The sequence below is a fragment of the Haliotis rufescens genome, unplaced genomic scaffold, assembly GCF_023055435.1.
Source record: "Haliotis rufescens isolate VD_foot unplaced genomic scaffold, xgHalRufe1.0.p SCAF_3, whole genome shotgun sequence".
NCBI classification, from domain to species: Eukaryota; Metazoa; Mollusca; class Gastropoda; order Lepetellida; family Haliotidae; genus Haliotis; species Haliotis rufescens.
In genome coordinates this window covers 24,560,221-24,588,216 of record NW_025964001.1, presented here as the reverse complement: position 1 = coordinate 24,588,216, position 27,996 = coordinate 24,560,221, and the positions used below count along the sequence as shown (strand labels likewise).

The window sequence follows — 27,996 nt, the reverse complement described above, 5'->3', positions numbered from 1 at the left end:
ATGTTGTCAAAGGTTTTCGTTCGGAAAATATTTTGAAGTCGCAGGAGAATGTTAATGGCAAGATTTGTTATCAATAAAAATGTCAACGTTCGTTTGCCACATGTTACCATCTGCAATGGCATAACTTGTCATTTGTCTTTTTAAATGTAACACTATTGATCAAACATAAGTTTATAAATTTATAATGATCTGTTTTCATTCAGATTTTTCAAAAGCCTTTTCAGAAACATAAACCAAATTTATGATGGATTGACTTTCACACTGATGTCAATTCATGTACTTGTTCAGGATAATATTACAGTTTATATTGTTTGTGTACTGCGGATTCTTTTGTTCCCTCGACAAGCCTGTCTTTTGATATAATACTCAAATAAAACTGGACTTTTTATGTAAAAATAATTAATCAACGTTTCTTGTCATTTTTTAGTTACGTAACGTCGACATATCACGTTAACTAAATGATATTTTTTTCAAAAAGAAAACTGATCCGAAGTCCTTTCCTTGATTATTACAGGCAGACACTATAGATTTTCTTTCTCATAAATATCCTTATTGATCAAACGGAGAGATTTCACTCATTAAAATCTGCAGTAAGCCTTCATTAGCCACCGCCCATTGGGTTCTATTTGATCAAAAGATTATGAATTTATATGTACGCGACATTTTCCAGAAACGAAATAGAGCACCACAGTTTCTCCTCCCTAGTAATTAACGGACGGAGGAGGGCTGAAACACACGACAAAGATCCTGTAACATTAAACCGTTATGAGTCGTTTACATGTTTTTTTACATTCATTTCGAGTGATTAATTGGACTTTTGTTTTTCTGTTGGCAAATGGGATGTCTCCTAACTAGCGGTGTTTCATCAAACAGAAACAGCCGGAGACCTTCAACAGAGGGGTTTCTTATTTCTAGACATATTTTTCAACCTATTAACATGGTCGGGTATACGTTGTTTTGCCATAATGATGACCCGGGGAGTGTAAGACGAGTGCTTAATGTTTTTGTGTTATTTATCAGTTATTGAAAATATCCTGTTGTTCTTTAGTTTAGCTGAAGTCAGAAATGTGAACTGGCTTTATACGAGTTAAAACTATATTGATTAGTGTTTGGGAATACACAATAATATTCTTCAGGGATATGTGTTTATTTATTAATACTATCATGAAATATTACATTACTTTACTCTGTTGCCAACACCGTGATGACGACATTACGAGCTACAGTTTCAGCCTAGCTTCCTCTAGCTCAGGGTCAGATATATATTATGTTTCAGATAAGGATGAGGAATAACTATGTTTAATAACATTGTGAAGGAAAGAGAGTCACATTACAAACTTTATGGTAGTGAGTGACTCCATCGTGGTCTAGTGGTAGAGCATCCTCCCGGAGAGCGGAAGGTCGGGGGTTCGATACCCGGCCGTCTCATACCCAACGACGTGAAAAGATGGTACTTGTTGTTACCCAGCTTGGCCCTCGGCAAAAAGGGGCTAAAACAAGGACTGGTCGGCTCGGAGTCAGTTTACAGTGTCTGGGTGGGGTATTCATGTTAAACTGCGGCATGATATCTCAGTGGGTTAGCACTATAAAATCGGCATTAACCCGGACTAGTAAAAGCAGCCACACAACAAACACACATACACCCGTGCATGCTCGTCGCAATGTAAGTGCAGTAATCTTGTAATAATAGGCATGACGTCCTAATGTTTAATGTGAAACTTGGTATGAATGGAGATCGGATGGCCAAAATGGTAGAAAAGTTTGAACCGATGCTGACACGGTTAACGGTTGGTTTGTATGTTCCGAGACCAATTATGATATTTGCAGGTTATTGCTTTGTCCTTTTCCTCTTGGATGTAAAACGTTTTTTACTTTACCATTTCTAAATCTTGGCTTTCACTATTTCAGCATGGTACAGGATTTTCGACCAACTTAATGCTTACCTCACGGATCCTACCTTTCTTTGACCTACTAATGGCGGAAGTGTACCTCGACCCTTTGCTCCGGGGATTCTGGGAAGGGTTTCCGTGCCCCCCACCCTGGAACACAGGACTTCTGCACCGAGTCAACTGGACTGGATGTTTGGGGGAGAATGTTGGGGAAAGAGTCAAGCTGTTTATGGTCGACAAATGTCGGATTGAAGTAGAGGACGATGTACCCCCTCTTCTTGACCAGGGAGAACGGCTAGAGACAGAGATCTGTGCCACGCCTTGTAAAGTGATCATTGTGTTGGCCTGTGTGTTGGTCGTCATCGTAGTATTGGGTGGGATTATGTTCTTTCTGCATCGGTGAGTATATACACTCATAGATATCGCATTATAATGTCACATATCTAATATATTGGTAATACCTGCATCATTCCACGATGGCTTGTAAATAATATAGTCCTGGAGAAGCAAACGAGTCAAAGAAATCCAAAGAATGCGTACAATTCTTTGGCAAGTCGAGTTTTTCCCTGGCTCGTTTTGTTATATATTAAAAGTCAATGGAAAATATATTACGTAATATATAATTTCAAGGATAATATGATAATATGTATGGTATTCGCACGAGCGACGATAAACACAATCGAGGCACTACGAACATTCACAGTAGCCATTCTAATTTTAGTTAGAAATCCCCCATGTGATTAATACACTGCACACATATGAGAGACAAACAGAAATATTTCGAAAGCTGGAGTGCTGTTTAAAATTACATTTCCGGTTTTATCTTCAAGGATTCCTCCAAGTATGTGTAGTTTAAAACTGGTAAGAAAATACCCGATTATCTGTAGGCAAGCGTGGATTTGAACTTCTTTTGGAGAATGAAATCATAAAAACTTCTACAATTTACTTCCAGTTGAATAGAGGGTTTCAGTTTCTTTCAGCTTTCAGAAAGGTGTGTCGGTACAGGTGCTAGCACATTTATCAAGCAAGTGATAACTCATCAGTCAAACATTCCTTCATTTATACAACAGCTTCTAAATGCTACTTAAAGATATAGTTACCAACCTACCTTTTTACAAAGTTTTCGAAATAAAGATTACATGATAGTGAACAGGTATTTCAATACTAGACGAGGTGTGAGGTGTGAGTTTTACATACATGAAAATAACATTAGACTAATGAGATACCTGCTCTGATTTATTATGGCATGCAGACGGCAAGATGCTCAACATATGTGACTGCAGCGATGGACCGATTAACAATTATTAACAAGTCAACAGTTATCCCCATTATAATGGATTACTGTTAAGTTAAAATTGTCAAATTTCCTACAAGAAACAACATGGGAAATAACCCTTCTGTCTCGAAAACGTCCGAATTGCTGAAAGTTGAAAAACATACACGACGATCAGTTTTTGGGGCACTTTTGATCAGTTTTCACACTTACTCTCATGTTTCGCACTTACCTACATAGTAAAATGAGACATGTCAACTGCATGACCATCTGACTAATATCGTCTGGTACCTCGTTGCTGTATTCATCTAGACCATTCTTTCACACTTGGGGATGCCATTAAACGAGATTAAGAAATAAGAACCACATGAACCATCACTTCATCACTGAGATAATTTCTCAAAGTATACCTGAGACTATGGTTAGTAAAAGTCAGTTCTGACAAAGGTGAAGTTATTATAAGCTGTTCTTGTCATAATGATCATTAAGATAATCTCCATGATGAGTGTCGCCTTCAGATGTGATCACTGTTTCAATGTGAAGGTCGTGTGTGGAGCGCAGACGACAACTTTCTGCACGTATATAAGGGGCTATTAGCAGTTTGTCCGCATCAGGTATCACAATGGATGACGAAGACATCGGATATTGATAAACCCAAACCTAGGATGATTGCACTATTTATTTGTGATTAATGGGTTTTGACTTGACACGCGGTTCTGTTAAAGTAGCAGACGCATGCAGGTGGCATGTTCTGCAAAGCTAATGGCGTACTGAAATAAATCTCAGTAAGTGTCATCTTGTTACTCGCGTTTTCAGCATTATGTGATTAATTCATCGGTTTTTGCAGCGATCGTAATGACGGGCTTGAATTTATGAAACAAACTCACGAACTGTGTCAGTTTTTACAAAACATCAACAGCACCATAAATGATTCACCTTCCGCAATGATAGAGATGCACACCAACAAACAAACCTACCCCAGTTCTACTAATGTGCAATTCCTATTAACCCACAAAAGGACAAAATGTGTCCTCATCCCTATCTCTTCTTTGGCTATCCCACACAAAACTACCACTACATAACTTTCGTCATCAGTTTCGGTGGCCCTTTAGTACCGTCTTATTCGCTTTGTCATTAATTGTATCTAGCTTAAAGTTGAGCAAACGTTTGCCCTCTTATCACAAATTAAATAAACTATATGGACACTAGTTACCCCAGGCTGAAACACACTCCAAACATGTCACGAAATATTTCACACAATGTACTTAAATTAGCTTTTTCCACCCATGTATGGCCTCGACTTGCTGCATCTGGTTTGATGACTGTCTGGTCAGATTGGTTTAACTCTAACCAGTTGACCACGGTCCAGTATAAAGCTGCTTTGTTCTAAATGAATGGACACTAGTCTCTTGAGATGTTCACACAATCACCTCTAGACGGACATCATCGTTGAGAAAATATTGGTGCAGCAATTTAGTCTGGGTCCTCTCGGGTCCCTTGTTTGATCTGTGAAGAGGGTTATGAAGCAAAAGTACACGTTGTCGACTGTGATAAATTGGATATTGATGTTGTATGATGGAAGAGAGCGGGACATCCAATATGAACACCGTGTCCAATGAGATAATCAAATAATGTATTCCTCAAAAATTCTTCTGTGATGCCACAATTCCCACTTTCACGTATATGGTATTCCCAGACGCAATTCATTACTGATATACAGAATAGAAACTGTTCTAGGTAGTCATGGGAGTAAAGTTTCATACTTTCGTGTTTGCGGTTTCCATTTAGAGCATCCCCAGACTTTGATTTGTAATCAGTAGTTTTATATGTTGCTGTCTACTCTACGCACTATGGTCTCATCAAAACATACACGGTTATTGGTAGTTCCTTCTCAAATGCGATCTATAGAAGGAAGGCAAAGATTAATTTATACGTATTGATATCGTTTTTCTAGAGTTGCCATACAGTAGATCGATGGAAGAGATGCTTATTACATATATCCCAATGCTGGTATTGACAATCTCCACCATAAATCGTCATACACATTACACAGGGGTATTAAGGAATACAAAAATGTTACTTCGAGAATATAAGTGAAAGTAAGGTAACATCCAATGACTTAAGTTTGATTACAATTGCATGTTTTAGCTAAATATGACATTTGTATGGTAAATTGAAGAGGTCAACACCAGAGAATAATCTACGAGACGGATTCCATTGGGTCAAATGGCAAGTTGACCACATTAATATGATCTTCAGAGTCATCATAACCTTAATGCCTTTAGCAAAGAATATTTGTCAATCACAAAACGTGAATCCATAAATGAGCTTAACACACATACACGTGTACACGTGCAACCGCAGTATACAGTAACCCCTCGTATCAGTTGCTTTTGATTTCAATTGAGTTTTGAATCATTACCAAATATACAATATATCCCGATACCCGATGCATTCACTATTATTCTTCCTCTGTACCATGCCATCTACAAAGTATAATATATCATAAGATTCTATCATTACGAAATAGGACAAGCAAACTTTGATTGATAAAGGTATTAAATGATATGCCATTTGTATCAATATATAAAAAATTCAATTAGGTCACGCAACCAATATACGCGAAACCCCAACCTAATTTGTAGCCATCTCACATTGTTTAATTATCTGATTCGGGACAAGTTATATGCTATTTTCCACATGGAATACTCAATAAATCAGACCGTAATCGAATAATAAAGTGAGCAGAGTATGGTTGTCCTCCAATTACTAGTCAGTTGCCTCGGTAAGTGTAACTCTATATAGCCTGGCTCACTCGCCAGTCTCTCGCTCACTCCAGTAATTGTTTTGACAGGGAAATGCTTCAGAAATGTAAAATAAAGAGCTCACAGGGTTTGAGGGCACATAGCTGTCATTTCGCTTGGAATTGCGTTAAATTGTCTGTGACAAAACAGCCTCACAGAAGATCATCTACAGCCATGTTGCATCTCTGTCTGAAGGCACGGGATGGTACGCCAAGCTTTTCTCTATAATGGTTTATTGAACCGCCTGTCTTCCTTGGCAAAACACCTTGACGTCCCTCTACGAGAGCTACAACTGCTGGAGTCATTTACAAAATGTTGTATTGTCGTTCACTTTCGATCTTTGCATAGTTATGCCATGAGTGTCAAGAAATAAGTGTCCATTCAATGTTGGCCTTTGCATCTGTGCTCAATAATCGATGTTTGTGAAGCAAAGCACTGTATGGTCTTCACTATACACGGACTATTTCTGAATCGCGACAGACATTACGCAACCCCAATCATTAAAACAGTTTAACACTGGCCCCATTTCTAGTCTTCAAGCTTCGGGTATATCAAAGTAGGATATTTATGATACAATGAAATTCAAGTTTACCATACGAATAGCGAGTTATGGAATGTCGAATGTCTAAACGTATCCTTGCTTTCAATAGGTCTCGAATAAATAATCTACGAATTACTTGTAAATGTCATTCATGTGGTCTTCGTTACATCCAGAGTAAATATAGCGCGTATAATGTTCATCAATTTGGAATTCTGTAAAACCAGATCAAATAAACCACCAATGTCTTCTTAATGTCATAGATGTTGACTTCAGTGTGACCAGAGAAAACAAACCGCAAGTTACTTTTAGTCGTTAAAAACAAGCAACGTAAACATTTTTACTTTGACATGAATCTGTGGCGAAGATGAATTGCAGTTGTCAGTAACGTGACTTTAAGAGGCAGGTCTACTGACGGCATAAAATGGAACCTAATTTCAAGGTTTATGTGCATTGTGTTACATACTTGCGCTACATTAAACAAATAAAAACAAATTGCGCCAATTTTCTGCATCGTTGCACATCTTTTGGAAACACCAATTGACGAGAAAACCATACAACATAGATGCTATCTGTAACAGGGAATATCTTAAACAGGCATATGCCATTATTTTTCTATTACACATTGCCATATACTTGCGCTAGGTTTCATGTCAGTGACGCCAAACAACCTTACAGCAATATAACAATATTATTATCTCCACATAATCCGCCTCATGGAGCCGAAATAGGGTGTGCTATTTATGTGCTTTTGTCTTCCTTGCACCAAACAGCTGATTCTTGTGTTGAGTTATACTCCCTGGTGCATGCATATTTTATATCTTTGAACAACACGACATCTTTATGACCCAATTTATTCTCTAAACTGACTCGTTTGAGCATGAATATATTCAACATTAAACCGCATTAATGGTGAAGCTCTGCGTGACTATATTATCTCAATTCTCTGTCTTTGTATAAATTATTCAGTTTCGGTTAGTTTTTAAAAAGATTTATTTTTTTTATAGAAAATTATCAACACAAGAAATACCCATACGCTGTCTACAACCTTATACCAGATTTGCAGTTCGTCATTTGATCTATAAGCACGAAGGATCACTTTGGTGTTTATTAAAAATGAATAAATGCCATATTTCACGGTTAGTACTAAAGTGTAGCAGTCTTCACGTAGCCAGGCACACAACACTGTGTAGCCTTGGTACTTATATATACTGAAGGTTTATCAGACAAAGCGATGCAACTTCTTGTTTCCACTCCATTGTGCTCATTTCTTATCTCCATCTTGACCTCATAAGAATGCGACGCCCAACTACGATTGTATCGTTAAAGAAACAGATCCCTCGAAATGGCAAAATTTCAAATTCTACAAACAAGATCCAGCCAGCTGTCAGGCGTTGTATACACGAAACACTTGCACAATTGTCAAATAATCAGCAGGGTTGCGGGTAACGGGGAACAGACAGGGTTTCCTTGCATACTTGAAACACGGATGGGGGTTTATTGTTGTATTGTGGGGGTCTGGAGGTTTGTGGCGAGGAGGGATGGGAAAGGTGGGAAACTGTGTTAGAAGTCTGATAAAATGTCACTGGAGTGTTGGGTAGCCCTGGATAGTTACTTGGCGTGCGTGGGAAATACACAGATTAGACGTATCAGATTTGACTGATAAAGGTGTACTCGTGTTGTCACGTCTTATCAATATTACGAACATAGCGGCCACAAGGCACTGTTCTTGCTATACAGTTAATATTTGTTAACACAAACAAATGTCATCTGAGCGGTCCTGACATTCACCAACATGTTGTGTGGATTAAAGGGCCACTTCTTGGAAATTGATGAAACATAAACACATAGGGAAACCAGTGATAAGATATTAGAAGTATTTTATTACATTAGTATGATGATAAACCTGATATTTCCTATCTCTTGTGTTTAATTTGCTTGGAATTTAATTTGTATTGTTGATGTAACAAACCTAACAGATTACTCATAGTTAATTTGTTACTTTGTCAAACATCCGATGAATATTTAATCAATAGCTGATAGCCGTTTAGTATCGAACACATAATATTTAAACTACTAGTGAATGAGCAGCAGTACTACATCTATATCACGACCGCGAATTGTTGATGATCGAGTCTGGACCAGACACACCGGGTGTCGCGTACACATTCCCACAATCAGTCTGCCATTGTAACGAGTGTTGGTCTTTTCTCATGGTCACAAGTACACATATTTTTTTTATTGTCACCATCGCCGAGCATTGTGTTGCCCCTTCTTGCTCAGCTCCATACGCTGGTGTGATTAGTGTCATGTGTGCGACTGAGACACCGTCTGTGTGTCACTGCATGTAGGGTATACGTAGTCATGAACCGATACTTATACATCATGGCATCGTCAGTGAGCAGACTCACAAAGTTCTGTAACAATGACGTTGTGGGATTTTATCTGGCCGACTCTCAAAAGTCTATACTCACGATATGCATAATGCACTGGGTGCCCATTCTGCTCTTGAATCCTCTTGATGGCAAAAGGGAAGTGTTTCTTTAATGCTACCTATGTTCCACAGTGGCATGTAATCGTCATGCTGCTCTATCCGTCTCCTACATCGGCTCACAGATGGCCATAAAACAGCAGTTAGCACCAGCCCGGGCATGTAGGTGTAAGGCAGGGTTACTGCTTGACGCTAACTGTTTTTCTTACGTCATGCTCGTTATCCAAGCCGGGTAATGTTCCCCAGAGAGATTGTAGCAAGAGCCATGTGGCCAAGACCATAGCAAATATAACTCTCCCAGACATCCACGATACTCAGTTTATTATGCCTTGTGCACTGGCCTGGTCTGTTGTTCTGCTCTGTTTATTTGTTTTTCTGTCTGTGTGGGTAGCGTTGTTCATTGAGCTAGATCGACAGCTCTTGCAATTTCCTGTTGCTTTTCGTAACTGGAGTAAATCTCGAAGACAAAGGGTGTCACGTTGTGTTATTTATAAGGATGGAATTGAAGAACAGATGTGTTTTTCAGAGGCATAGCTTGATTGCTTTTCACGACATTATAAACCGTTTACACGCTAAAATAGAGTGACATTTGTTTTCTTGTCGTTAAATAGAGAAAGTACTTTTATGGTGACGCAGGAAAAGAAGGTCATCAATTATGCCTGGCCTTGCAAGACCATTTATCCGAGAGAACAGCGTAGAAGATAAAGATAGCTGTCTCAGGTGTTTTTTATTCAATCGTCCAAATTTGATTAGTTTCAATTCAAGAATAGTTACTTGTGCGCTAGAGTTTTGATTATCCATGGATGGGCTAGAATAGATATCGTATATCCAATGCTGGTCTTAAGAGAGGATGTAACTGGAACGGATTGTTATACCATGTAAGACCTGGCTGGTCTTGTGTGAGCACATCGCTATGACTTGGCTCGCTGCTCATGCGATCAACCAGTTGTACTTGTTTGCCTAGCCCAGTGAGTGAGTGTGTATTGTTTTACGCCTCTTTTAGCAATATTCCAGCAATATCACGGCGATGAACACTAGAAATGGGCTTCACACATTGTACCCATGTTGGGAATCGAACCAGGGTCTTCGGCGTGGCGAGCGAACGCTTTAACCACTAGGCTACCCGACCGTCTTGCCTGGCCCAGGCTTCATTGCAGACAGTACATCGATATAGCTTGGATGTTGCCGTGGCATAATACAACATGCACCCAATGAGTCTAGCTAGTCGTTGCTGTTAGTGTAGTATTCGACGAGTGTCGACACTTGATTATTGGTAGACTAAGTACAAACGAAGTGCCGGTCCGGGGTACTCTGATAATTTTGATCCGGTTATCTCAAAGGATCACATAGGTATTGCTCTCAGATGAACATTTGGGCGTAATTAATAACATGCGAATAGCGGATGAAATGCGAGAATTATTTCAACATAACACGACGTATGTAATTCAAAATGAACCCACTCAGATGTATTCAGAGCGTTATGATAGTGTACAGTAGTCATGTAAGACGCAAACGAATGTTTATCATCACTTTACCCCATCCCACCCACATATCCCCCGAGATCGATGCTCATGATGTCAATCAGTGGATTATCTGGTTCAGACTCGATTATTAACAGACCGCCGTCATGTAGCTGGTATATCGCAGAGTGCGGCGTAAAACATCAAACAAACAAACACAGCACTCCAAGTAATTGATTAAGGTCAATAATTAAACCAGCTTTGTTTCACTTGTTTCTGATACTGATGAAAAGTATATTTCCGAATTCTACTCCTTAGATGAACATTGTCATTTCAAGATGGGATTGAGGCTATTTATGAAGTTTGATGCCAGATGCTGAATACCATTCCAGTGATATACATGGATATTGTCTGTATCACTTTAGAATCATCATAAAATGGAACTACAATGCACACAACTTTAGATATCCCTTCAAACTCCATCACAACGGCCACATGACTATCAAAGTGTCGAGTTACATAAGCTCCCTATTCGTTATCATTATTGTGACAGTCCCTTCATGTTCACGACGACCCAAGTCAAATATGTATGATCATATCTCAACATCAACAGATAATGACTGATCATATGTCACACTGCCCTGCCCGGTATTTCAGATTGCTATCACCAGTTGTCATCCGACTCCCCACGGAGACTCCGGTTGATTCATTATCCACACTCTGCATACAGTCCATTAACGTTGTGGAAATGTCGCTTACATTTGCTCTGTACTGTACCTCATTGCAAGTTTATGTTGCGTTACGTTATTCGAATCTCCGTGGAGACGTCGCAACGCGAAATACACAAATCGGTATTGATTCTGCTGGCATTTATGGAAATTGACAAGTATCAACATTGATAACGTGATAGTAAGTGGCACAAGGCGGGCAAACAAGTAAAAGTATTCCAAACCAGCATACCAATCTGAATGGATTTTATGGGATTGCAATAATTGCACACAGTATCAAGGGAATTCATATTACCGCTCAGAAAATTCCAAATATTTCTGTCAGGAAATAGTTGTGCCCAGTCATACAGTTTTAGTTGCTCCATCAGGAGTTATATGTATTCTTAATTCTGATTTGAAATAGACAGGTCTTGAAAAACAATACACTATTTAAGGCATCATGGCAACGACATAGTTTATATCCAGGAACACCGTTACTATTATTATCTAACAAGAAATTACATCGATGTGCTCATATTTATGTTTTACACCAGGAAGTAGTTAAGTCATGATGAAAGGTGTTAAGTACATTCTATTAATCAAAGTTCACTTAAATTTACCCGAGAATAGTGCCATTGTGCTTGTTGAAATCAATACACGTGCTAACTCTCCCTGTTCCATTTATAACGAGTGTAAACCCCTATAGACCATGGCAAAACATTACAATTGATCAAGTAGTTGCCACGGGAGGGGAAATGTACGATACACTACTTAATCCTGAGTTTCCCTGTCAGGGGGAAGCCTATTTGGGAGTAGGGAAAACATGGATGGTGCTGGGCAGATGTACCAGAGGACACGGTGCGTCGAGGGGAGGCTTTGATAAATCAGTAACTAAGTCTGTCTACTGCAAGTGATGAATAGCTTGGGTTTTGTTCATCGATAGACTTAAAAGCGTTGGCAGTACGTTAACAAAAATAGTGGCAATGATTTGTAGACCTCTCCCGACACGCTCGTTAGTCTTTGTTCTTACTCCTCACCATAGATGACTTCATCGTGCTACGTAGACTTGCTGACAGTCTTTAAGTTGATATTTTACGCTTTCTCCGATGGATCAGTCAGTTGAAGAGTTAATGTAGTCGTTGTAGAGAAAACTGGGTTCTGGTCATCTCTGACTTACCCGCTACCCAAATCGGTTAGTTTACTTCGGCCCTATTATGTTTCTAGGTTTGTCAGCACCATACCCGTGCTCTAAGAACTCACTTCGGGCTTTCGACCTATGTTTAGCTGACACGCCGTGATAAAACTGGAATACTGTTCAAAGCGGTGTTAAGTCCAACTCACTCACTCACTCGCTGATGCAATGTAACGTATACATTGTAATCGTGATCAAAAAAAAAGAACGAGGAATGACTATGACTATGACAGACTGTGAGTGAGTAGCGTGTAACGTCGGTTTGAACAGTATTTCTGGTGTATAATGACGCGTCCGCTTAGTTTGTGAGGAAAGCAGAATGTACATGTTTTCCACTTTGGTGAAGCGAGCATGGACATTGTGGTGACACGCCAAGGATTATAATCGGGGTCATTATCGAACCATTTATCATAATCACGGCTAAGTGCCACAACTCTGTATTTGTGTTCTCATTAAACTCTATTTGTTTGTTTAGTCGTTCTATATTTGAAACATAATTACATAAAAGCCCCAATCCAAGAAAGGACGTCTCGTATGTATGACATACAGAACAAACAGCTTCTGGGCTTAGCCATCTGTACATTAACCATGTACTGTTATGGTTCAATACAGACAATTTGTGATAACACTGCCAATAAAGTTTGACCATTAATGCAGGTCTTTGAAGTATTTATATTAGTTTCATGTAACCCCATGTGGATATATCAGTTCTTTCATCAACGTTTTCCTCTCGCCCGCTGTATATCGAAGCAAATAATGGACAAGCCAAGCATCTAAGCCTTTCCTGACACATCACAAACGTTCCCGCTATACACACGGTCTGGTAATAGAATAATTACCCTCGGATGCTTTTATGCACGTTATTTGCCATTAACTCATGTATATGTCACTACCCAAATTAAACTCCATTGAAATTTGTCCATCAGAATCATGTATCTTTCACTGGTGCCTGCTATCGACAACGCTATAGCCCATTCAGCTTCTGCTCGGTTAGTGACACGGCGACAACCGCTGTGCAATATACATGGTCTATGCAGTAATGACATCCATGTTAGAACTAAGAGACGTTGCCTCTTGGCGTAATATTTCCGCTCGGGTTCACTGTGAGAAAATAGCTAAGTGTTGCGTTGGACGTTCTTGCAATAAATCTGTCATGCCCCAGCTTGGAGGACATCGTAGCGGAAAAGAGCGGCCTCGCTTTTTGCAATAAATCTCAACGTTTGCAGTTCCTGTATAGCGCTTGTTAGGTTTTTATTCGCCAACCATGCCTCCTAAATTTGGAGTATCCGTGCTCTATATGCGATGAGGTTCTCCACGCAGGATACATTTCCACTGCTTCCTCTTGAAGAAGTTTCGGTTTCACCAGAGGTTTAACGTGAGCTTCAATACAACGACTTTGCCTCTCTTAGAGAAGAATTGTCAACGCAATATAAACCATTAAATGTGCACTCCAGATCACCCTCTTGCATTTGAAGTGAATCGTCCCTTTGTTGTTAAGCCGAGTAAAATGCAAAATACTTCTAAGCTGGTAACAAGAACTCATTAAATTCTTAATGCTTTTGGAAATTCACACCCTGTCCTGGTCATAATTTTGCCTCTTAAGACTAATAAATATAATCCATGTCTTGCCGAAAGGACCATAATAATACATTACATCATTTTGGAAAATCTGCAGGAGAGATATTTTAATTCGATCTCCATTCGTTTTAATCTTTCTTCTCAGCTCTTGTGTGGCCTCTTTCGTATTTTATTAGACACAAGTGAATCCTAAATTTGATGTCACCGCGGCTCTGCATACAAACTGTCGTGTTAATGGAGCATTAGGAATTCCCAAGCCGCCGAAATCTGCTTATGGGCTTGGAAATTCCGCTATATAAAAGTGACACATTCGCTTATGTTAATATTTCCCTGGAAGCTTCCTTGTAATAAGATACATCTATACCACGGAAAACTGTCAAAAGGTCTGTTTCTGCCTACAACACGTGCTTCATCTTAATGGGTGTTGAGTAATGAGTGAGTGAGTTAACATTTAACGCCACATCGGTGTTGACAGCTCACTGAGGAATATCTGTGATGGTAATGCATGTGAATTTATATATCCTCGAACTGTTTATATACAGTCAAGTCCCGTTAATCCGACATAGTTGGTTGCATATGGTTATGTCGGATTAACGAGTATGTCGGATAAACGAAATTAAATAGTATCGACGTTCATGATCACTACACGATAGATAACGATACAAACACGTAATAAATAAATGAAAAATGAAATATTCAGATTGTTATGTTACTGTTAGCGGAATATGTTTTCTATCCATGCAACCCCTAAAGATTAACACAAAACAACTGTTACGGACTGTATGACTGATTTAAAAAGCATAGTCTGGAATGGAAATCGCCAGTTTGAAACTGGTACCGCAAAGCTCAAGAAAGCTGCTTTCTGAGTGGCTAATATAGACTTCCTGTCGGTCATAGTTTGTGAAAGGTTTTTCTGACGTGACCTGTACTGGGATGTCCTCTGCGGTAGCGAGAACTTGTATCTGATTTTAAGGAGATTGAATGTATGTATGTCAGTGACAGAAGAAACGTTAATGGTTCATTAGATGTACGATCATAAATAAAACTTCAATGTCCTATACCCCCTGTGTTTGTAAGATGTTTCCAAAGCCATCTAACCCTCCTTACCCTGTCATCGCGTTACCTTTCTTGCTTAGCTCACTTATGAAAACCTTCGTGATTCCGATGGCGCGAGTACGATTCCTAGTGGGGTACAATACAAACCTATTCTTTGCGGCGCCCTCTGTATCTATATTCTTGGGAATAATGCTATCTGTTCCGTCAACTCTCACTTTGTACCTTACACCATACCCATTTAGTTCAAAACGCTTAGCGGACAAGTAAAGTGAAACAAATGTTTACGGTTTGGATACCAATATAAATTTTCCTAGAAACATTTAGCCAAATTCCGAGAGAGGGAAAATCATAATATGTGTTGAATGTATTTAAATGTCCAAGTGAAAGTGCTGAAATCACACGCTCAGTCATCGTTTTTTTATTAAAAAAAACTATTTTAGGGCGTCGTCTAAAGCGACCAGCGCAGCGATGACAACTGTTTTCATTGGCTGCGTTTGTCCATCTTGTGATTCTCAGCCGTAATACATATATACTGCGTCTGCTATTTCTGTTAATCCTACAAAAATAACGACATTGCATACATTGTTCGATGTGTGAAACGACCTTTGATCTGGACATTGTGAATGATTAAACTAACAATTAACAATCGGAAACTAGCGTTTAATTCCTAACTTCCTGTTTTGGTAATAAAACATCAGCTGCCCTCGGCCCTCGACACCATAAATGCCCGTCAGGGATTAATCTCCTGAGTACACTACTGAAAGCATCTCCAGTGTTGTTACTAAGGTGACATAAGTTGTGGACACAGTAATCAAATGGATGAGTAGACAGACAAAGACATGTATAAAACAATCCAAGGTTGAAACAGGCATACTGGGCGTCGGCCCGATGATCTGAGTCGTTAAAATTGCGCAGCGCGTCACAGCGGGAACCCGTTTTAACCTCCAGGTAGGGGATTTTCGTTTAGGCGACTATCTAACGTTTAGTTGTTTATCGTCCTTAATACGCTATTTTCGATTTTCAAATTGTATTTCGGTCAAGCATTTGTGATTAAATGTTCACTAAAGTATAAACATCTGCTGAGTTGCTGTGATGATTTTACTTTCCCTTCAATATGCCGGTTTCACTCATATTACACCCGTTTCCAAATGAACATATGGCACTGGATAGACTATTGTGACGCTCTTCTGGCTTACCAAGTGGAGATTCAGGGTCAGAATATTTCCCAAGCAACCTGTGCTGGTCGTGAGGGGTGACTGAATGCTTCGAGTGGTCACGTCAGGAGTGCTCATCATACGCCGACGGCGTGGAACGTGTCTCATAATATCAATCACTAGTTTGGCCCAGACTCGATTACTTACAGACAGCCGCCATATAGCTTGAATAGCGCCATGTGTGGCGTTAAGTAACTGACAAACGAATCTGGCTTACACGAAAACAGATGCAGTCACATCTGGTTCAACCCCTAAAATGCATCTTACAGTACACTTCCTGGATGCAAGATGTGCATGATGAATTGTCGTCCGTTTCACTCTAAGGGTTCGTCGTCTTTATGAGCTGAATTTGGTACACCCTCTGTCTAAATTAGCGATAATTCACTGCACGGAATCCTTGGTGTGATAAAAACCGTCGTTAGCGACCTAATGATCACCTGTTCGGCCCTCTAACGAGGAATAACTGTTCCCACCTACACTCCTACCTCGTTAGTAAGAACTCAAGTCCAACGGTAGACTACAGCAGTTGCTGGCATCTTGAAGGGATGTTGCGGTAATGCTGGGGTTAAGCTTTATGAGATACTGTCATGTTCTGACATTCGTTGAAACCCTTTTGAAGTGATGTCGAGTGGTGAAAGAATTAGCCATGCGGTGGCTGCGTGTTCATGTTTTCATTGGTTTTAATTTCAAAATGAGTACATGGGATGGACGTTACACGCGCTTTTCTTAAACGCAAATCAAACAGAAATACAACAGAGTAGGTTCAGTTTGAAGTAACGGTGATTTGAATTCGAATTCCTTCGGAAACATGACGACACGTTTGCCAGAAAGGTCCACTGTCGAAAGGAAATCTTAACAACTACACGCGAAAGAGGAGGAAAATTATAGCGTTTACATCGAAAGTGTTACGTTATGACGTTAGGCATTATTATCACGCCTCAAATTACTTCAAGGTAGCTATAGAACAAGGCTTTAATTATTGAACTGTTTTAAACCAGTGAGACGTTGTTTTGCTGTGTACGTTCGATCAAGACGTTGTAGAGGTTGTTGTAACACTGGTGCCGTGTGCAAAGTGGGAATAACACTGTGACGTGGCGAGCTCACGTATTACTTTAGATCTGCCAGCCTTTGGGAATCACTAAATGGATTCCTTAAACCATATATGTATATAACAAAAGGCCATAGTTCCATGACTATATGAGATTTGTGTCATCCAGAAAAGAATTTATCAGATGTTGCAATGTTATGGGTATGATTCTCAAACATGTTTTGTTTATTTCAGAAAACAAAAAGAGAAACCTCGATCTCCCTCAAGTCCAAGCCACCAGACGGCGCTAAATCCCGGAGATAGCCGATATTACACGAGTTGTCACTACGCCTCGGCACCCGTTGTGCCGCGACAAGTAGAGGTGAGCTAATTGCTCAGAAGCGCATTGTCTGAATGACTCTTTTAGTTGATATAGACGTTATATCTGGCACAAATAAATTTCGTGCCAGCCATTTTCCGTGACGTAATCTGTCGGCGTGTAGGGAATTAACGTTGATGGAGAATGGCCAAAGAGCTGTCGTATGTCGACAAAACGTGAAATTTACATTAAATATTCTGCAGTCATATTGAAAATCTAATTTGCTCTTCAGTAAACAACGATATTAACACTCGTCAAAGTGCATGGTCTTCGTCACTGACTAAGAATGCACATAACCGAGAATAATTGTGCTATTTGTTATCGTTAGCTCTAAAATAACTGTCAATGCACAGAATAAATTGTAAGATGGGCTGGTATTTATTCATGGGACATCTCCGTGAATCAGCACACATATGCTTTATATAAAATAGAATTACAACTGTTAAACCTTGAGGGATGTTCAAAATCTAATACAACTGGCGTGCTACCGGTTAAACGATAAAGGAAGCAAAACAAATCGAAAGAGGAAAAACTCTACAACATTACACTATCACACGAGATACAAACTGGTACACTTTCAGCCCAAGTTGGCATGTTTGTTCTATCGTAACTATGGCGTAGTGAGCCTCTGTCTTACCCGTGGTGGGTGGTGGATGGCGAGTGGCACGCATTTCCCAGTGGCCAAAGGCGTTGTAGAGTTACATCCCTTTATCATGTCAGGATCCGCTGATCGTGGATACGAACCACAGAATCGCCCTGATTATGATCTTTGTTTTATCAGCACCATACCCGTCTTGTGGGTATCCCACAGTCTTAAAACTTGGTGCTCTTGCTTTTATCCCTCACTGATCTGACACGCCGTGAAATAACTGAAATACAGTTTTTAGCGGCGTTGAACCACACACGCAAGACTCCGAGTAGAGATATTTCATCGAATTATAACTATCCCTACATGGCTTTAGTTATTTGTCAAGGTCGTACGCTAAACTCGATTACTGATATGCATTTCACGCCCCTCTTTTAAACAGTACGTTTTAGGAGTTGTCTGTTCCAAAGAGAAAAAGAGATCAATCCTATTAATTACTTGATCCTCGGTGCTAATCAGACAGAAGACATTGTTAACCCCTTATGAACTGAAATATCAAGTGCATTGGCGCTCTTGCATTAGCAACTTGCCATTACGACCCTTACCGGTACGATGTATCAATACTATTTAAGATGATCTTCTCTTGCAATTAATGTGGACATGTAAGTAATAATGACGTTATATTAACAGTTGGCTGTCGTTTCAACCTCTATTGATTTTGTAGGTTGCTGGTATATCAGAATGTAAATATATAAAAAGGTATCTAATATGTATAAATATTTATACCGTTAAAACGGTTCCATAGAGATAGTAATGTTGGTCATGGTGTATATGTTGGCCAAGTTTGATTTATGTTACAAAATTTGTCCCCTGGTCCATTGAGACCTAATTGGCTATTTTTCCAGAAAAGGCTGAGCCCAGATATTCTTTATTGAGCATAAACGATTATTTCCATCGACTTGATAGCTCCGAATGTCAAATGATTAAATTTTCATTGGATTCCTCGCACCCAATGTAAAATCTCACATCATTGTCATTCACATAACATGCCCTATAAACAAATCTTCATTTGCGCTAACCAAAACCATACATGTTCAATACAAATGAGTTTGACGTTTAAATGGTTAATTATGATAAGGGACAAAGCTACCATTGACAGATAACCCACAGCTAAATGATTCATCGTGGGTCTCATTGTCCATCCATCAATTAATTAAGCAAATTCTTGAATGAATCATTTCCTTCACAGCTTTTCTTTGTTACTTGAAGACAGTCATAATCTTTCCCCCAGCCTTGCAATCACATAATAAAATAACCGTACAATGTCTTCAAGAAGGAAATGTAAACAGATTAGATACTTGTCCGCATCTCCCATTAAACGTTCAATGCTAGTTTGATTGATTGAAGCAATGTAAACACACAACTGTCATCTCGTAACGTTTATTGACATTTACAGTCAGCGGGGGATTTGGATTTGTAAATCACGGTTTCATACAGGTTTATTGAGATGAACATTTGAAAGGCTGTTTCATATTGCCTCATAACTATAATATCCTAAGGTTATAAACTCGGACCTAATTACTGCGGGGAAAGATTCGTAAATTTGGTTACTGGAGCATGTTCCAAAATGAGAATCTCAAGGCATAATAGAGTAATGTTTGCATCCCATTTTTGTCATATTGATTGATTAATATCGTCAATTTTCTAAACGAAAATGATGAATAACGAACGTCGCTATGGTTATTTCGGCTTGTTCAATCTCGTGGTTGAGAAACCTGCAAAGTTGGAGAAAGCTTTTACCATTATGAAGTAGGGCATATGAATCACAAATATATGTCAAAGCCATCTTATTGATTGTGTTTTTAAAGGTATCCGTATGTTCTTTTTCAGACAACACTCCGTGGGAGTAGAATGGAGACCCGAGTTTTGAATGGGGACCAGTTTCAACAGCCGTACCCTCCCTTACCTCCAGGGGAACGTCCGTACGGGCAGGTGCGCCCAGAGATGGGCCTTCCCGTCAGCAACACCTTCACAAACTATCGCAAACTGGAAGGAGATTACACACCGTCCACTGCTAGCCAGAGCAACAGTGATAAATCTCCTATATACGAGTACATAGAAGACTCGGACTCTATCCGTGATGACCGTCTGTCCAGACATTCTAGAGACGTTTCCGCTTACTGCGAATGTCAGGAGCACGGCTACAATTCGCAAGGGTACAGCTCCGATGGGATATACAGTGACCGAGGCACACAGACAACCCTGCCGATCCGGCACTTCCATCGACACGATGGACGCCATGATAGTCGTCATGAGAGAGACATTCCATACGGTAGCCCTCAGGAAAGCTTTGATATAGATGATTCCAGTATGTCGAGAAGGGAGGCTCGAGGAGGGCAGCGATCTCGACGGCGTCCAGGATCTGGTACCTCCTCCCACGACAGCAGACACAGCTACAGAGAAGGGTCTCAGAGGAGACAGATTCCTGCCTTGCATCCACACTATTTCTGTCCCCCGGAACTCACTTACAGATAACTTTTGAACGATGGTTTGGCTGATGAGTGCAGGACGGTTAAGGTGACAGGGTACTTGTATGTGTATGTGTGCCCCGATATCATCCCAAACAATTTATTGTACACCATTGTCTTTCTGTGCGCGCACGTGCGAGTGTGTGAGTCATGTCTGCACGTACTACATGCAATACCTTCAGTCAGTGGTGCACGCACGTGCTTTTGTATTGCACTGTTGAATAACAGGTGTATTCCAGAATATCCACAGTATTATACTGACTATCAAGCAACTCTTGCCTGGAACCTTCGGGACATGTTTGTGTTTGGAATGATTACGTTTCATCTTGAACAACTTCATGGATATTCATGTCTCCGATGGTAGAAAGTGAACGTTCCTATCTTGGTTTATTCAACTTTTGTGTTTAACGACCCACACGGTGGTGTTCAGTATTGTCAAGTACTGCAATAATCTCCGGAAAACTGTGCTTTTTTTTCTACTTGCATAACTTCAGATTCCTGCGTAAACAACACGAATTGTACAGGAGTAGGAAGGAATTGGTGATGTTTTAAAATATGTTGCCTCGGTTGATGTTGCTTTTTATAAAGAAGTGCTAGAGAATCTTAAATATTTCTATGTGTTACAAAACACAGTTCTGCTCGGACAATTATGAATGACAAAATCTGGTCAAGAATCGGACCATGATAACAAAGTTTAGATATATTTATTACATATACTAGTAACTGTTTTGCCCAATATGAGAACAACTTGAACTAATATTGTTTCGTAAGATTTGTTCGATACGTTGAAATATTAGTAAATATTGAGTACCAACTGCAGATGATCCAACTCGAAATCTGACCCTGTTAACGTTTTTTACGGAAAACTCGCAAGTCTGTTCTGTTATCGATTAGAAGATCGAGGATGTTGAATAGTTCAAGGAGCGATGAAGTATATTTTGAATGAAGAACTGAAACGTACAAATGGTTATTAGGATTGGGGATTTGGCTTTATCCCTACATTTAAACTATGCATGTGACGCTGCAGCCATATCAAACCGTGCTATTTGGGGGAGGCTATCGTTAAAAAGCTGTCTCTGCTGACCAATACTTGTACATATGTTTACATTTGCCGCTAAGCCCCCCATTCCCAATTCTTATCTCCATTTAGTAGAATCAATCGTGTACAAATTTAATTTTCCTGATTACAAGCTTAAGCATCTATGTATCTTTGTTAGAAATATTGGATATTGACATATACAACGGTGGTATGACTATGTCACTCGTTTTGAAGAATTCAAAATGTACTTCTCGTTCCACTGAAACATTGTTTTGTATGTTTCATACGTTCATGAATCATGTTGTAAGTGCAAGGATATTGGTGCAGATGGGTTTCTTTGTTGTAATGTTTGTGAGCCCAAACTGTGTGGATGTATAAACATGATGTAAATATCACTGTACATAACAACACATTGTCATGACAATCAATGTTTGTTGAGGGGACATAGAGAATAAACATATCTCGGATATATAACAGCAGTTCCCTTCGTTTGTCGAATTCCATGGACGGTTCACATCAGTGTCAAAATTCTCATAAATGTGTTGGTTTTTTTAGAAAAAAAAATCGGAAAGAGACACACCAGGCATGACAGGGATGTCATGGTAACTTCTCAAATGTCATGCCGCCTTTTTGAATATGAGCTGTGATTTCAGCCTCAATTTTTTTCGTTCAAATGATCAAGGCGTGATGTCAAATCTCCAGTGGGTGGCATGATATTACTCTGTCCGGTTGAGGAGAAGGACATCAGCTATAATGACAATCAAGCACTACACGCGTAACGGCTTCGCAGGAAGCTTGAATTATTTGTATTTTGTTTTTCGTCATTTCAGAAACGGAAACTGTAACCAAGGGATCGATTCATTTGAGAGCTAGAATTTGCAATCACACATATTGGATGGGATGATTACGTTTAGTTTGAAAGCTTGATAACGCCAAATCCATTTACCGACAAAAATCTATTTTTTGACGAATTTCATCTGTTATCGTAATAGATATTTGAACACGTTACATCCTCGTTTGAGGCCACTGAAGGAAGATCATTTTAGGCCTGATTGCTATACTTTATGGACAGAGAAGCGTTTCATTTACTTCGCATGACATGCCAAAGGAATGGTCCGTTCCGAGGACCAAAATCAGTCTCAAGGTTCAACAAGGGAAGAGGTCCTTCTCAGACATACAGATCCCCCTGGGGATGCCGGGTGACTACTGGTCTCCAGTAATCTATGCTTGTAATACTCGACTAAATGGATCGGTTGGTCAGGCTCGGTGACATGATTGATTGCGTATCCTTGTACCTCGACGACATGAGACATTGCTCATAATATCAGTTACTGGTTTGTCTGACCCAGACTCGATTATCTACAGGCCGCCCTCATATAGCTGGCATAGCACTTAGTTTGTGGATAAAGAAGAAACAAAGATAAGTAAGAGTGAGTGAGTGAGTCTGGTTTTACGCCGCTTTTAGCAATATTCCAGCAATATCACGGCGTGGACACTAGAAATGGGCTTCACACATTGTACCCATGTCGGGATTCGAACCCGGGTCTTCGGCGTGACGAGCGAACGCTTTAACCACTAGGCTACCCGACCGCCCAAGATAAGTAAGAAGCATCATCTTCATCTTTGAGGTATTTAGATGTATCCTCATCACCAAACTACGGATATTGACGAAAACAGAAGGACTGTATTCATCGGTTTAGATTTCAGCTCTGTATAAACAGAAATATGGTGTTACAAAGAGACCTGGACCAATCTATGAGCACACACTGACAGTTAAGGATCACCGCCGAGCATTTGTTCGTCAGTTTATCATTGGCTGATTACTGATTTAAAGGGACAGAATTTAAATGAAAACTGTTGTAAACCTGTGCCGTTCTGTACTCAGCGTGAAGTCTACATCGGCAATGTAAACGGTATGCAAGTGATACCAGCCAGTGCATGGCTACAATGGTTTGATTTCTTGCTGAGTAGGCATGGCGATATGGTTTCATCATCATCCGTAGATTTTGGAGCCCCGTCGCGCTTCACGAACACGCAGACTTTGTGAGCCATAATGAATAAACCTCTAATTGTCTGGGTTTTTCTGTTGCCAATAGTGAGTCATCAGCGATTCAACGTACACAGCTTTTGATGAGTGAATGTTGGGTGAGTGAGTGAGTGATAGGGAGCGAGCGAACCCGTGCGTGTTGTACATATATTATAGCTTTATCACGACTGTCTGCAAATAGCACCGTGTAACCCAGACAAACCTGAGGTTGTCATTACGAGCAATGATCAACGCAGTCAGACTACGATGACAGACAACTAGCCACACTATTTGACCTGCCGATTCTCATTTTAGTCTCCTTCTACGACTTGCATATGACACTAGCGACCTATCATACCTGGAATCCATATCGACGGGAAATTCAAGAAACAGTAGAGATGTTTCCGAAGAAACACAAGAAAGTGCTCTATTACAGGCAATACGCAAACACAAAATAATGTGTACCTATATATAGAGCGTCAATAACTTCAAAACCCGAATTGATAACATTTTGTACAAATTTGTCTTAACACGGACATGAATAGCATCATAACCGAATCAACTCTGATTGTATTAACGGTTCATTTGACACATAGTCACAGCTGATATCACTGGTATAATAAATCTCTGATCGAATACGTCTTAATTTGTTCTGTCATTTCATTGACCACATTCAGATAAGGCATTACGACTATAATTTTAGATGATAATCAAGGCCCGGGTCACAATGACCCCTTTTAGCATGGTCATGTCGACCCCTAGAGGTATTGTCGTAATGTACACAATAATTCGTCCTAAGCAATACTAATGAGTGGCAGTCATAAATTACATGTGTATAATGAATTCAATTTCTAATGGCGCATCTCCCGTCAGACGAGGGTAGATTAGAAGTCCCCATGGGATCAGGAGCTATTAGAATTGTGATAAATTCACACCAGATTAGGGGCTGCTCATTACACAGAAACGTTGTCACCAACTGAACGTCCTCTTCAAGATAGACGTCGTAAAGAATGCCTCAGCGAACATGTCCACGGTTAAGATGTGTGACCGCATGTTTCCAAACGTCCTTGTCTTCCGTTTCGGCCACTGACAAAGATGACAGAACCTTTAATTACGTAATGAGCTCCTTGCTGTTAAATCTAATATTGATCTTAAAGCGTTAAACTTCAGAGACATGACTAATCTTTGACAGTCGGGGCGTCTCGTTTCATGACAGCCTTCACATCTTGCTATTTTCAGAATACATGGTCTGAGTGAAGGCTCGGAGCGTTTATAATTGTCTCAATTACTCAATAAAGATGACATGAAATCCCGTAAGAAGGGTATCGTCACTAACACCACAGCCAAGTAGCATGAGCGTGGTCGCCATCATTGTTGGGTAGTGAGGTAACATGGGCATGTATTGGCTGTATGAGTTTGCACAAAATAAGGTTTTAATATTAACCAGTCTCGATTATTCGACGAAAGGAATTCCATTCGGAACTTCGTGGTGAAAACCACGGTTTTGTTCCCTAATTGATCACCCTGATATCACCATGCATCAATAATCATAAAATTCTTTAATATTTGCGGAGGCTGGCTTTCCTTCAATTTTCAAATTTATGGTCAAGCCCGAAACGTTCATACGAACAAACACAAACAAATACATTGTGAAATTATCACCAACTAAATCAAAAGCTGACGTAAATTTCTCTCGTAATAAGAATGCATTTTTCATAATGTTATCATGTCCGCGAAAATGTCATTTTGTTCTGTCGAAGGAAATCTCTACATCAATGATTGAGTGAAACTGCTATTTCCCCGTTCAACATAAAAAATACATCTGTTAAATTACCTAACCATTACCTATCATCCTATTCAGAGATTGAATTGCTTTTTGTCAGACGTTTGAAAGGAAATTGTGAATGAAATAATGTTTTATCGCACACATTTCAATTTGTACGCCATGATAGTCCGATTTCATGTTTAACTCTATTAAATGGTATCTTATTAAGCAAACATAACTCCATTGTGCGTCTAGGAAAGGTCACGTTTATCGTTAATTTCATCTCTATAATTGAAGCAAAGTCGAACTGTGTATACGAACTCAGGTTAAACTGTGTTTATTTTACTCGGATGACTCATCAGAACTGGCGGTCTGATCACATAAACTACATACATAGTACTGGGTATCCATAATATGATCCATCGAATTTAGTTTAATACGTTTATAGCACTGGAATCACGCAGTAGTAAACGCGAAGCGGCCATTTTGACGTAGATTAAATGTGTTTGTATAAGCAGACAAAGATGTTTTAGGCGTGAGAGAGGGACATTATAGATCAAAGCATTTCTTAAGTTAGCCTCCTTAATCATTAAGCCAGGCGTATTGTCTACCCGTGTGGTTGATGTCCAGTTTTAATCAAGCCTGCACGAAAGCCTCTCTTCGTTATTTTCCGATGTTACAAACGTCGTTTTTAACTGGCTAATTAGCCTTTGCGCTGAAGCAGTCTGGTTTAAAGATGCTTCATAGTTTGGCTGTTTAATGTTTAACAATGGCCTTCTCGTACCAAAAGTGGAAATCGCACAGAGTTGATTATGATAATGTGTTGCATTAAGGTAATAATGAACATCCTGTCTAGCGTATTGCTCATATGTGATTTAAAACATGTTCTGCATGTATGGTTCAAAGTCATATCGACTGTTAATTAACCATGCCCTTCTTCGAATCTAGACATGAGTACCTTAAGTTGTATTTAAGGGCAGAAGCATGATAAAGCCTCAGTAAAGCTTTCAAAAGGTTTTATGGTAGACATGCGGAGGACATTTCCAAATTTGGCGCATCAGTGACAAAATAATGTCCGATGCAATTCCTTATTTCGGCTTGTACCATATGTTCCCGTGTTTTTTTTCAGGTTAACAATTGACTTGCCTTTGCATGTGTTTGTGACGGGTGTCACCGATGGGGCAGGATACGCTCACCCCTTGCGAACACCTTGTATCATTACTATTTGAGAGTGATTCATAAACACATGCTCATGATATAGTCGGAATCGAACAATCGACTCTGCTTTATGCAGAGATTTCTATTAGACATGGAAAGGTTTTTGTCGCTTTAATGCATGTGTCGTTTATTTCCTAAACACTATACATATTATCCATTTTCGTATTCAAAACGTCATGTGGGTATTTAAGAATGATTGAAATCTGATTCTTTCGCAGGATAGAGTCACACGCTATACATCTTTAAAGTCGATGTTCCGACAAAACTGTAATCGAAAACATGTCCACTGTCAACACTTTCCTTGCCGCGAACTGCAAATAACCTGAAATATTTTGTGTTCTTTGCACATGATAACCAAGTAATACCATAATCTGTAAAGCAGAACAACACGTTACTGTTTGTTTATGAACCACAAAACACATACCAGTATGCATGTATATATATCATACTATTCTTTTCAATTGTATGTCTTTTTCGACCGCCACGCACATTGACACACATACATTATATTGTGTTGCTGTAAATAGTTCATCACGAATCAATACCTCCAAGCATTATCGGTCCTTAAATTAATCTTCTTAATTTATGCAATAGCTTTCATCCACAAATACGCCAAGGTCGCACATATTAAAAACACTGATAGACTTTAAGCAAACATGTTGTCCAAAATGGATACTAAAACTTCAAAACTACAAAACCTATAATGAGGAAATTAGAAACGACGAGAAATGATCAATGGATTCATTTTCCTAAGGAGAAAGGTTCGTGAAACTTGCAGACCGATCTGAGCCATGTTGTTAGGATCATGCTGATTTCATAACATTACGCTGGCTGACACACGACAACCATGACAAAAGAGATGGTTACTGAAAATGAAATTATTCTTTTTTTGATAAATTAGAGGAACGTCTTGTCACGTTTCACTTCTTCGTGCTATCATCAGCATTCAAAAACGAATGATGCACAGCCTTGCAACCTTGCAACAAGAAAAGAGTTTTGTTTGTGTGTTGTTTAACGCCGCACTCAGCAATATTCCACCTCTCTGACGGCGGTCTGTAAACAATCCAGTGACTGACATCATGAGCCTCGATCCACGCAAATGGGATCGATGACATGCATCAGCCAAGTCAGTGAGCCTGACCACCCGCAACTGCACATAATATCATATATGTGCATCCTAATTAATCCGTGGTCTGGGGGATAGAGCGTTGGCCTCCAGAGCGTAA

The 27,996-nt window shown here is 39.6% G+C and overlaps 1 protein-coding gene across 4 annotated transcripts in view; it reads left to right on the top strand.

The window, feature by feature from the left end:
* The window catches only part of LOC124144482, a 77,160-nt gene extending 54,920 nt beyond the window's left edge, over window positions 1-22,240 (top strand). For all 4 annotated transcript variants that reach the window (XM_046513899.2, XM_046513917.2, XM_046513926.2 and 1 more), the window contains 3 exons: window positions 1,909-2,288; window positions 17,485-17,611; window positions 20,085-22,240. In XM_046513899.2, the coding sequence (XP_046369855.1) occupies window positions 1,909-2,288; window positions 17,485-17,611; window positions 20,085-20,729 (1,152 nt within the window). In that variant the 3' untranslated portion in view covers window positions 20,730-22,240. The remainder of the gene's footprint in view (window positions 1-1,908; window positions 2,289-17,484; window positions 17,612-20,084) is intronic.
* Window positions 22,241-27,996: the final 5,756 nt, after the last annotated feature.